Below are 12,819 nucleotides of genomic sequence, written 5' to 3' on the forward strand. Positions count from 1 at the left end.
GCAGAAATGGGAATTTCACACTAAAAGGGCTTCGCAAAATAGATACTATTTATTCATTAATTAAATAATTACTCCTTCTATCACCTTCTATGAAGCGTATTTAATGCTTTTTACAAAGAGATTATAAATTTTAGTTAGAGTTCGCTGCGATTACAGCAATCAAAGTATATAACTGCCAGACTGCTGTTTTAAGCTGGACTTATCCTTTAATGAATGAATGTAGTTGCAGCTCTAAAATGTTTCATTGATTGGTGTTTGAATTTGTTTTGTTATCATCAATCCCATCCGAGTGTCACTTTGTGTATTTGGTGTAGTATGATAATGGCTGAAATCACCTGAGGTGGTGCTAGGGGGGGTGACGACCGGGTCAAGTAACTCAAAGTGTTTGTTGTGACTACAAGGCCTTAAAATGGCCTAGAAATGCTGAACTCAGGGTCCTTTTAGTTTTTGTTTCCTGGGTATGCAAGCGTAGGTGTGTATGCATGCGTGTGAGTCTTTCAGAAAGGACAGTGTTTTCCCATCGTTAATCAGCCTACCTGATCAAGGGGAGCCGTTATCAGTAACATAAAGGCCATAGAAAACGCCGGCATGCTTTCTTTTTGCCTTTTTTGTCGCTGCTAAACACAGTCCTTTCACGTTCAAAGATTTTTTCCCTTTCCGGGCCAAGGTTAATACTACAAACCCCAGGATAAGATAAGGACGTGAGTGGACACAGAGTTTGATATCATTAACTGCACTGACTGCCTCTCAACATTCTCCACAAGTCGCAGTTCCCAGAGTGAGTAGCTTTGTAAGACAGATAGCTCAGGATCCTGTTGCCCTTTGTTCTGACTGACAGGTTTACACAGCCAGCACAAGGGAAACCTTGTAAACATAATCACTTACACAGACTTGACTAGAGTGGCCTGGTGTTCACTGTGGGGGCAGGTTTGCCTGGGCTGAAGAGTTATTGGACAGTATTATTACTTTATAGGGGAAGATATAATACTATAATACTAGAAGAATAATTTAGACTGCATATTTTGTAAATTTCCTGTTTTATATCCTAAAAAACAAAACGTGTTTATTTTTGAAGACATTCAACCAATACAATTAGCAAATCTGCACATTTTCATGATCCAAAGATTAAACATTTTTTTTTGCGCTTTGTTGTTGTTGTTTTTTTAAACTAGTTGCAGATTGCATTGAAACGTTACTGTTGCTCGTACTGTGCACCGCTGGATTTGGCCTATCTGCTCAGCACGAGGAGCCTAAAAAAGGTGCTGAAGCAAGCGAATAAACAAAGGGAATTTCCCGTTAGGCCATTATCGGGGCATTTGTTTTGACCAACTGGCCTGGCATTGTTCAAAGGTCTCCAGGCAAAACACTGACCGAATAGAACAAAAAAAGAGTCCAAATAAGAGTGAAGAATCAAGTGCCACCATCTTTTTTTTTCTCGATTAATTGCTTGGGATGGAGGCCAGTTTTGCTTTAACTGAGCATCAAAGGGAGAATAGTCTATTTCTACCTCATCTGACCTAAGAGCACTTGGCACCTCCACAAGCATCAGGATGTATGCTGAGACTAGGGAACTCCCTGCGGGACATCAGCCTGACTCCTCCTTCAGACCGGCCCCGGCCCTGCCTCCTGTTTCCTGCCCCACACAATGAGGCAGGAACCTCCTGGTTGCTATGACTTCAAACCAATGTCTGGATGAAATGCAGGCAGACTGGGCACCTCGGTGAGAGGGTTTCACTGCAGACGGGACACGGACACATCATCTGGTTCAAAGAGAAGTGGTGGTCGGAGTTCGGCAGGACGCGGCAGCGGCGTCCGCTTGGTGATCTCAGATCTCCCCTGTATCAGCTGGATCTCGTGGAGGGACAACTCCCAGCGGCTTGAATCGATTGCTGCCATTGTGTGGACGGGTGGATGCATGCGTGATCCGTGGCGCGGACAGAGAGGACGTTAGCGGTTGACAGAGAGCAACAGCTGGCATCCAGAATGGGCTGTGATCCCTGAATCCAGCTGGAGGACTAGGATGGTTTTTGTTACTTTTGACATGCCTCTGGCTTCAATGGTAAGCACTGTGATCGTCGGAAAATGTTACGACTGCAGACTGCTTCTGTCTCCGTGTTTCCATAATTACAGCTTTTTGCCAGTGACTAGACTGAATGTTACTACTGTACCTGCTTTCTTTATCCTGATCTGTGGAGCATCTAATCTCAAAATTGTCCGACACATCTTCGAGTCGAACGTTGAGTCCTTGTCAGGAATCCTCCTGATTAGGTTCTTTTTGCCTTAATTACCTGTTTTTAGACGTGAAACCCAACGTTTTGTCAGGTCCTGTATCGTGCAGACAGCGCAGAGAAAATGAACCAGCTTTCAGTTTGTGCTCCAGACTGTTTGTCCATGGAGACCAAACACTTCCTGTCACCTGTTTCCAGCTGACACGGATAATTCCACCAAAAAAATCCCTAGATGAGTTTTTTTCACTACATGATTTTTATTTTACTTGTTTCCATATCACTGGCTGTTGAGTGTGTTGCTTCCACCATTTTCTCTTGACAGTATCTATCTACATGGTCTGCACTTGTATAGTGTCTGATTAACCCATGTATGCACACGCCGCGGGCAATTTGGGGTTCAGTGTCTTGCTTAAGGACCCTTTTGCACATCTGTATGTAAGTCTCTGTGTCTGTCTATATTGCAAGATTTCTCAAAGACTGAGATTTGAAAGCATAGTTAACAGTGAGCTCTACAGACCTCGAGGTTGGTGACCTTGGGATGCGTAACACACACAATCCAGGTCAGTTCAGTAAAATCAAGAATGTCATTGGAATGGCAACAACAACAGTGTCCATATCCTGGAATGTAAAGTTTCTTGTCACTGTGTTTGAAGTGGGGGGGGGTCAATCCCCACCAGTAGATTCCTCGGCACTGACACAAGCTAAAGGCAAAAACAACTGCTTCCTCAGATACTGCGATAGCCGCTGTTTGTTTGCTTTGCTGCCGCTCGTAAAGTGAGCGCTTGCATGAGTGAGGGCGCGCGGCCGGGCCTGTTGACAGGGTTACAATAGAGGGGGAACAATGGCCAGACGGGGGCCTCGTGTTCTTATGGAACAAGCTCTTGCCTGCTTGTTGTGATGTAATGAGTCTTCGCAGGAAGTGTCTGTCCTTCCCGCTCCTGTTTGTGTCTGACCATTAGGACACCTTTAACGGTCTAGCTGATGTCAGCCCTGGTGCAGAATTCCCCTCTGACTTCCTGTTTATCCTGTCCTTGCATACTTTGCGCTCTCCTGTATTGTCTCATACCAACCGTCCGACTGGAAACTTTTATATTTCCTGTTGAGATGACAAAATCACTCATGCCCGTCTGCCTTGCTTCATTTTCTGTTATGTGTCCCATCATTGTTTCTCTTACACTGTGTGAAACCTGCTCTGTCCTTTCTGCCTTGTAGGGTCAGGCGCGACGGAGGAAGAACATGACAGAGTTCCTGGGGGAGACGAATATTCCAACCCCGGATGCTCTGGGACAGATCAGTGGCTCGCTGCCCAGCATCGGAGCCGGTCCTGACAGATGGAAGAACCGCGCTGCCAGCCGCTTCAGCGGCTTCTTCAGCTCCAACGCTGGAGCAGGGCCCTTTGGGAAGGTATGACTGATCAGACAGGAAGTGATTACTGGGAATTCAAGCCTGTTTGAGTACATGAAGTCATTTAAAAAAAAAAACACAACAACAAAATGTTAAAGCTGCTGTGGGCAGCAGGTTTGTCGTCCAGACGTGTCTCCAAATTGCTAATGAAAAAAAAGGCTAACAAAACAGTAGGCAGCACCAGTGTGGAGGAGGTCAGGAGGTTGTTTCCCCTGAGTCCTGATGAGGTAATTTCCCTTCAGAGTCTCCTGACTTGTTGGCTTTCATACTTTCCTGCCAGCAGCTCTGGAAAAGTGTAAGTCAAGAGAACACCCAACACGCTCACACACACAATCTGAAGTTGACTTGCTCATTAAAACAGACCCCAGCTTAATCTGCCTCCTTTCTCTCAAAAGACCAATAATTACCAACAAAGCAAAGTCTCAGTTTACCATTTAATTGTGTATCAGAGGTTTTCAACAATAGTAATCACCATTTATTATAAGGGGTCACACCCAGACACACTTCTCCATTGTGTGTTTCCTCCCGAGGCCACTTCCTTCATGACAGCAGATGTCGTATAGAGACGGTATCTGTCAGTCATGTCTCTGTTTCCACCCCCATCATCCCCCAAACCTCCTCAGGGTCAGGGATCATCTTCTGTGACCTGGAACTCCTGTAGCCTCCACATTGTTTGGGTTGAATGATTCCTAATACTGTCTGTGATGAGACTTATTTTATTAAAAAATGTTCTTTTATATTTGTCACAGTTTTGCTGCATAGCATCCCAGTGTTTAACAGAACTCATGAAGAAGAAAAAACCCATTCTTGCCCTATTCTTCTCCTTCGTGCTGTAGCTCTTGCCCCCACTGCCCTGTGTTCCATTGTTACAGCGGTCTCAATGCACAGAGCTCATTTTCATAAATACATCAGGCCTGTCAGCCTGAACAAAGAGTTGAATGGCTGCTACTGTTGAATTTAAGAATTTAAACGCCAGCAAAGGCAGGATTTATATGCTAACACGCAGACCGTGCTTCGCAAACTGTTAAACAAAGAAGAGAAATGAACAATTACTCTCCTATCTCGTCTCACCGTGATGCCATTAACCTCGTTTGAACCAATTTGTCCGGGTTTGCTTAATTGTCCCTGTCTTGTTACAGGAGGTGGACCGTCTGGAGCAGCTTCAGAGCAAGCTTCACTCCTACACGGTTTTCGGGTTCCCCAAAGTGCCACGGCAGCTCTCCTTCCACCAGGACTCCTGGGAGGAGGGGGAGGAGGGAACCAACCTGGTGCTGGAGGACAGCTGGCAGACTCTACTGGACAACTCAGAGGTAGAGTATGCACACACATGCACAAAACAAATCAGATCACGTCTAGATGGTTTATGATTAACTTATTAATTATCCCATTCCTGAAAATGTCAGCCCAAACTGCCCCCTCTACACATGACTAGGCCTGATGCTCATGTGACACACTTCTCAGTCTTTTACCATCTCTTCCTTACCTGCATAACTTCCTCCTGCTTCCCGTTTGCCCTGTTTTCAGAGTGATGCTCTGAAAACAGGGCATGTCACATATTATACATGTCCCACACACTATCAAGTAACCAAGCTTGACAACCACTAGTCAGGCTGCCAGTGTAAATCAGTGGAATGTATCAGACTGTCAGTAGGGGCAGGGTATTAAAACTCTAAGGTATATTTATATGCCCATATTTATCTGTATGTTTTTGTTTTCAGACGTTAACAACGCGGCAGTCCAACCAGCAGGAGGCGATATGGGAGCTGTTCCACACGGAGGCCACATACATAAAGAAACTCAGAGTAATCACAGATGTAAGTGCAAAGACGTCTCCTCTACTGTAGTCTGTGGACACTAAAGCTTCCCCTCATCGTACACCAGTGTGTATTTCATTTCATTTATTCATTTAGCATTTCATAATACTTTCCAGCTGTTCCTCTGCCGGCTGCTGAACCTGCAGGAGAGTGGCCTGCTGATGGAGGTGGAGCCCGCCAAGCTCTTCAGTAACATCCAGGAGATTGTCCGCCTTCATACGTCCTTGTGGACCCAAGTCATGTTGCCAGTGCTGGAAAAGGCCCGACAGGACCGGGCTTTGCTGGACCCGACTAAACTCCATCACGGCTTCATGACGGTAAGTTTCTGTAAAGATTAATAAACTGTATACTCTCTGCAGACCTAGAGGTTGTATGGAGATGCTGCAGCTGAACTTTTCATGTTTGAGTATTTACTATATTGAGACCAAACACTGGAACGTATACATGTTTGTCACAGTTTTGGCTGCTGACTGAGACAGGAGTAAATAGGTTTTTCCTCCTGTTTGTGTAGTAATGTCTCTGACGAATGTCTTTGTTTATGCGTGTGTGTGGACAGTTCGGCTCCAGGTTCCAGCCGTACATCCGTTACTGCATGGAGGAGGAAGGCTGCATGGAGTACATGCGCACACTTCTTAGGGACAACGAGCTCTTCAGGACCTACATAACGGTCAGTTCTCACAGCTCCCTGGCCTTTCAGCCATTCTCACACATCGAGTACACCCTGTACTGATACATCCCCCCGTAGCGTTTTTCCACTATTTTGGCTCATGATATTTCCTGTCTTTGTTTGGGCTACTTCAGTGGGCAGAGACCCATAAGCAGTGCAACCGTCTGAAGCTGGCTGATATGCTGGCAAAGCCTCACCAGCGACTGACCAAATATCCACTCCTGCTGAAGAGCATTCTCAAGAAGACTGACGAGCCATCGGCCCGCGACATTGTCCTCAGCATGGTGAGAATGCTGGAAATTCAAACTATGCTGCTTTTGTCAGCAAACGTGTCTTGAAGTTTTTTTATGGGGAAGATCTAACACGAAGCTTGTCTTAAAGGTGGCTACAGTGGAGGGCTTCATCAACAGTGTGGACTCCCAGATGCACCAGCGCCAGGAGCAACAGAAGCTGGCCACCATTTCTGCTCGTATAGATTCATATGAGACCGTTGAGGGCAGCAGTGAAGAGGTGGAGAAGGTGAGAACAGCACATTGTTCTTCAACAAGCACTGTGTTGTATGGACCATATGTGTAATTGTTTTTTTTATTTAATTTTTAGATCCTCAAGGAGTACAACCGCTTTGATCTTATGGTTCCCATGAGAGGAATCTCACCAGAGGAGACTCGACAGCTGCATCTGGAGGGAGCACTGAGGATGAAAGAGGGCAAGGACAGCAGAGTAAGAGCCACTCTGACTTTTAGCCTTTATCTTTACAGCACGTCCGGCTTACGCCCGCGTTTTTCACGTCTGATTTACAGCCGCCTTGGATTTTAAACACAACGGTCGACCTATAAAACGCTGCATTTGTTATTTCTCATTACTCAAGTTTAACTCGAGTTTATTTCCCCCAACAGATGGATGTCTACTGTTTCCTGTTCACTGATCTGCTGCTAATTACTAAGCCAGTCAAGAGGCTGGAGAAAGTCAAAATCATTCGGCAGCCTCTCCTCATTCACAATGTTGTCTGTAAGGAGCTCAAAGACCCTGGTGAGTGCCCGCATGGGGATTTGGAATGGAACCAGTCATTAATGTGTTTTTTGAAGCTTGGAGCAAAGTTTGATAATAGAATATTAAAATTTCTTATTTTCCCAATTGTTGAAAATTATTTAGTGTAGATTGCAATAAAATGCAACCAGCAAAAACGTAAATATGTACTTTATTAATTGTTTACTTTGTCTGAAGGTGTAATCATGAGGAGGTATTAGTAAAAAAAACAGATAACAGAAGTTGCCTTTTTATTTAGTGTAACCTGTCATTTTGTTCTTTATCTCTGTAGGTTCATTCATCCTCATCTACCTCAATGAGTTTAGGAGTGCAGTGGCAGCATACACTTTCCAGGCCAACAGCGCCTCCCAGGGGCGAAGCTGGATAGATGCAATCTGCAATGTCCAGGTTAGAGACTGACTAAGCAGTAGCCAAGCATGTATGTATATATTTTATCACTTTCATGTGGCTTTACACAGTGTGTCTGTACATTTCTTGTGCAGAATCAGCTCCAGAGGCTTCGCAATGAAGAGGTGGTGCGGCAGCAGAACAGTCTGAAGACGTGTATAGAGGGCGAGGAGGGAGACGAGAGCAGTAACTCCACTGCCAGTTCCCCATGCATGAGGCACAAAGAGCAGATGAGCTCCAGGTATCACAGCAGGTTTTCACTCTTCAGTAGTGTGTTTTAAAAGTGTTATGTTTAAAAAGCTATGTTCATGCTGAATAGAAACATACTTAAAAAGTTCCCATTTATAAATTTAATGTTTCCTTTACACTATTTGTTTCATTTGCTTTTGAACCAATGATTAAGGGAACCAATTCACCCTCTTCTTTCAGCCAATCAGATGGTTCCACTGAGACCCTGTCAGTGATGGACACTGATGAACCAGCGCCTCCGACCCCCATCCTGACTTTCAACGACACTACTAAGGCAGACTCCAGCTCTGACGTGTCCACAATCTCTGAGCGAAAAGAACCCGACCAACAGTGTCGCTCTCTCTCCATGGACAGCGCCTATGGTACCCTCTCACCTGAGTCCTTACTGAGAGATCTTCAATCGCAGCCTGGCCAGAGTGAAGGAGAGGAGACAGAGGAGGACGAGGGAGAAGGGGAGGGCCTAGAGGCAGAGCAGGAGGAGGCAGACACAGAGGTGGTGGAGGAAGAGGATGAGGAGGAGGATGAAGAGGAGGAGGAGACTGCCTCCCTGGGGTCCCAGCTGTCTGTAATTCAGTCCTGCTCTAAGCCCCGCAGGCGGCCTCACATCCAGCCACGACTCCACTGCCTCCAAAGGTTGTCCACGTTAGCCTTATCTCGCTCCGAGGACAACCTCCTGCAGCGCGTCCACGTTAAGACCCCAATATCCCACTCCCACTCACTGAACTCTGTGGAGCCGCAACGTAGAGACACGGACGTGTCGTCGCTGCCACACAGTAAGAGCCTCTCTGAGCTGGGCCTAAACTGTGTGGAGCTGGTCCCCGGCGACCTCCACCAGTCGGATGACTGCTTGGGCGCGAGCGTGCCCTCAGACAAACACTCTGACAGCCCCAGGGGCGCGGAGGACCGGTACGGGGGAGCTGCAGGGCAGTGCGGGTCCCAGAGGAACACCTCAGATGGGGAAACCGCTCCATCTGCCTCCTCGGACAGGAAAAAGGAGTTAGCGCCTGCTGGAGAATCAGGGGAACCGTGTCAAAGAAAGAAGAAATCTCCAGCCCAGCAGCACAAGAAACTGACAGTAGCTCAGTTGTACAGGATACGCACCACTCTGGTCTTAAACTCCACACTCACTGCATCGTAAGTATAGATTCTTTCAAAATAACACAGTTAACACACAGAAATTAGGTTAGTTAGAAGTTAGTTTGAGTAGATTCAGGCTGAAGTGGCTTCTGCTTATAGCTTCATACAGTATTTAGCTGCTTTGAGCATATTGTCATTGCGAATAAGTAATAATGAGTCAACTTCTCTATTTTACATTTTTCATTAAGATGGAGTTGCCTCACTGTTTCCTTTTTTACTTTCCAGGGAGGTATAACCAACTCCACGCAACTGGCTGATTAGTGGCATGTGGACATTATGAGGAACAACACTCGTGTGCGGATAAACTGAATTTCTTCACATACCAATGCACTCTTGCTCTCGTCGGACGCCCGCTCCCTTCATGTCGCATTTCTTCGGACAGCGACTCCAGTTTCACACATGGACAATAGCAAACCTTTTGTTTTGTTTCTTGCCATTTCATTGAGAGGGAGAGGGAGAGAGACTTCAACTGCTTGCACTTTGCATATGGAAGTAGCATTAGGGGGGCTGGAACCTTAAGGTGGACTGGGGGGGTGCAGGGCATGGACATGCTGCCCCCTGCAGGTAGAGAAGACCCGATGGAGGTATTGGAACCCCATCGCTGCAGTCTGCACTGGAGTGGAGGTTGTGCTGAAGCCTGAAACTTCTCCATAAAAAGAATAGCTTGAAATTGCTCTCAGCGCATGGAGAAAATAAAGGAGCACCTCAGACGTCCTCCGGATATTTGTACTACTCATGATCTGCGTCTAAAAATATGAAAAAATGAAAATTGCACAGTTATTCTTTTCATGGTATGTAGATGACTCACTTTGTGGAGTGAATTTACATTTATAGTCACATGTTAAATTTATAGTGTGTGTGTGTGTGTGTGTGTGTGTGTGTGTGTGTGTGTGTGTGTGTGTGTGTGTGTGTGTGTGTGTGTGTGTGTGAGCTGTTGCTGGGATGGGTGTGTTAATGTACATTGGTTTTTAATACACAGTCCTTGATTTTTGACTGAACCAAAGCCGTTTTCCATCTCCTGTGAACACGCTAGCACCCAAAGACGAGTAGATTCCAGACAGGGATGAAACCACAGCTCCATCACCACGGACATGAACGTCTTTGTTACCGTTTTACTGAACTGATGCTGTTCTTTATGTGGCGCTAATGATATTTCCTAAAGCGATGACTGAATGGGGTGCCTGAGGCCGTTTTGAGCATTTCCCTTCACTCATATATAAACTGTGTTCTGGCTTGAGCGTGCACTCACCCCATATATCTTAAATGTATTAAAACAACATACTGAGTGTGTAACAGAAACGGGGTCATACGGAAAACACAAAGTGTTGCTCAGAGTCGGGCCCTGAGCTGTGTGTGTGTTTCTTTATGATACAAAGGTGGATGTTCATGTTAATCTGCATAGCTGACTTTAGATGAACCACTTCTTCCATGAGATAAATTAAATTAACACTGATGTTCAGTTTTTCACAGCAGTGATGTAAATGATTCTTCCAAACTCTGGCCGAAACCAAATAAGTTAACGCTGTTTACCTATTGTTTAGTTTTTCTTTTTGTTTATGTGTAATATTTATTATTCCGGCTATGTTTTATATACAACGTGTTGTTTATACTGTTTGCTTTTATGATTTTGTTTGCTTTTTTGTTTGTTGATGTAGTCTTAATTTTTAATTTTTTTTCCAGGCATGGGATGTGCTATGCTCCAAAATCATGTTTCCTATTTCAGGAATGACTTTAATGTGTCTCACAGATTAAAAAAATGACTAAACATTTCTCTCCTGGTTTTACTGGTTTGATCCACTGATGCAGCTGAGTTCACTGCTGATCGCTGCGGTTCAGTTCTGGGACATCTGTCCATCAGATCACACGCTGGCTGCATCTGTCGCTGTCGAGAGCGCAACACATGCACATGTGGAGCAGCAGCGGCGCCCGCGGGCCCGGAGTGACCTCCTGGCCAAGGTGTATTTACAGGTGATTATAGCAGCTAATCGGTGGATTACAGCATGTTGAGCCCACACAAGCCCCTAAGCTGGGGAGAGAAAGTCAGCGCGGTCCTGTGGGATATTTGATTTAATCTGGTCCCAGGACGGAGCGGCCCCTCCCGCCCTTACATCTGGCCCCGTCTGGATTTAATGTTGTAATCCTTGATTCTAAAACTATTTTATTATGCTTTGCCGCCGATACGCCAGACTTTAATTATTAAAATGCAGCTTTCTATTTTTTTGCAATGAAGTAATTACACATCCCGGTTCTATTAGCTGCTTGGAAGCTGTGAGGCCGGGCCACAGAGGGCTGCAGCCCCGTGATGCTGAGGGCTGCCTGCATCCAGTGTGTGGTGACATACACAATTATTAATAAGACATGAGGTCGGCATCAGTCTGCCCCCTGTCGATTCTTAAAACTACGAAGGGTTTACCCAGATTGGAGCTTTTAAATATTCCTCCGGGTTTCACCTTGCTGAAGTTGTCCACATTTTCCTGTTAATGCTGTTTATGTGTCACACTGTGCAGCTGGGGTGGCGGAGGGGTTAAGGACGCTTCCTGTGGCAGATGTCAAACACCATGCTGTAAAAAATGTCTGATTAACACAAAGGGGCACTTTGTGCAAATCCCGATTATAGGAGCACTTTCGTTTATTAAACTCCGCCAATCCCCTGTACTCTTTTGGGGCAGGGATTAAACCCAGGTAGACACTATTGTCTGTCTAAACAATCCCTCTTTAATCTGTGGCGGTTTCCTGGTGCCCGGGCCGGGCCGGGCCGGGCCGGGCCTCGCTGGCTGATGTCCGCCTGTAATCTCAGCGGGGGCTTATAGGCCACTACTACCCTACACATCACATTCCCATTCATCAACATCATCCCCTTCGGAGGGACGAGGTGATCGGATTTGGGACGTGTTTTACAGGGACAGGAAAAGAAAAAAACAGCCAGCTAAAGCGTGTTTACAAGGGCCGTGCTGTGAAAAGGCCCGTGGACAAGCGGCAGCCATATGGAGCGGATCACCCTGTGAACATCTGCCCTTCATCAGTACCGCACACTGTCACCGGACAGACGCTCCTGACCTTCGCTTGGTGCACGGGAACATCTGTCCCTGTTCTGCTCCCAACGGTTTGTGAGGAACGTCGGGCTATAGGTTTACATAAATCTCCATTTGAAAACAATGAAGAAACAGGTGAACAGATCCAGGGCCCTGCATGCGCTTGTCTGTCTGTCAAAATGTCCTCTGAATCCTTAATGCAGTTCAACTAACAGCTGAAGTCTCCATAGATGACCATAGATCAGAATCACAGGTCGCCTGCAGTCTGTCTAGTTCTGCATCCACATGATAGATGAATGAGGTCAACATGCACTGAGCAATATGCTGCAAAGAAGCCACTGAATCAGAGATGCTGCTCTGTCTCTGGTGTCATGTTATTACGGCTGCAGTGGTGAGGTGATAAATGCGTCGCCAGCTGTTGTCAGGCATAAATTCATTCCGCAAAGATGGGGCATATGCCACAGGATCAAATGTCTTTATCCTTGTAAAAGTTGTGTTGTTTTCTAAATTGAAACAGCACAAGGTCCCACTTTTACACGACAATATAAACTCCTCAATAATTGTATCAGCTTATAAGAAGCTTACTGTAATTACAATATTGTGTTCTTAGGGCAGCGGCCCCCGAAACACCAAATACAAATCACTCAATTCTAAATTAAATGGAAACCCGTTCAAAGGGGAACTACACCTGACGGACAGAGGGATTAACATGTAAGTTGGGCACATTTAATATTTACAGTGCAATCACATAATTAATCTGACAATATGTTCTGCGTTAATACCTAAACTGACGGGCCACCGTCTCTGTGGGTGCCGTGAGGGGGGCAAGTTGTGACCCAGACCTGCGAATTCAT

The 12,819-nt window shown here is 45.8% G+C and overlaps 1 protein-coding gene across 5 annotated transcripts in view; it reads left to right on the forward strand.

Annotated features, from left to right (window-relative positions):
- plekhg5b (pleckstrin homology domain containing, family G (with RhoGef domain) member 5b) overlaps positions 1-10,702 on the forward strand; it is a 45,292-nt gene extending 34,590 nt beyond the window's left edge. For all 5 annotated transcript variants that reach the window (XM_029156642.3, XM_055510178.1, XM_029156644.3 and 2 more), the window contains 13 exons: positions 3,441-3,632; positions 4,772-4,942; positions 5,351-5,446; positions 5,563-5,763; positions 6,003-6,113; positions 6,248-6,397; positions 6,495-6,632; positions 6,714-6,833; positions 7,010-7,142; positions 7,432-7,547; positions 7,643-7,788; positions 7,977-8,930; positions 9,159-10,702. In XM_029156642.3, coding sequence (XP_029012475.1) covers positions 3,441-3,632; positions 4,772-4,942; positions 5,351-5,446; positions 5,563-5,763; positions 6,003-6,113; positions 6,248-6,397; positions 6,495-6,632; positions 6,714-6,833; positions 7,010-7,142; positions 7,432-7,547; positions 7,643-7,788; positions 7,977-8,930; positions 9,159-9,168 — 2,538 coding nt within the window. In that variant the 3' untranslated portion in view covers positions 9,169-10,702. The remainder of the gene's footprint in view (positions 1-3,440; positions 3,633-4,771; positions 4,943-5,350; positions 5,447-5,562; positions 5,764-6,002; positions 6,114-6,247; positions 6,398-6,494; positions 6,633-6,713; positions 6,834-7,009; positions 7,143-7,431; positions 7,548-7,642; positions 7,789-7,976; positions 8,931-9,158) is intronic.
- Positions 10,703-12,819: the final 2,117 nt, after the last annotated feature.

The sequence above is a fragment of the Betta splendens genome, chromosome 7 (genome assembly GCF_900634795.4).
Source record: "Betta splendens chromosome 7, fBetSpl5.4, whole genome shotgun sequence".
Taxonomy (NCBI): domain Eukaryota; kingdom Metazoa; phylum Chordata; class Actinopteri; order Anabantiformes; family Osphronemidae; genus Betta; species Betta splendens.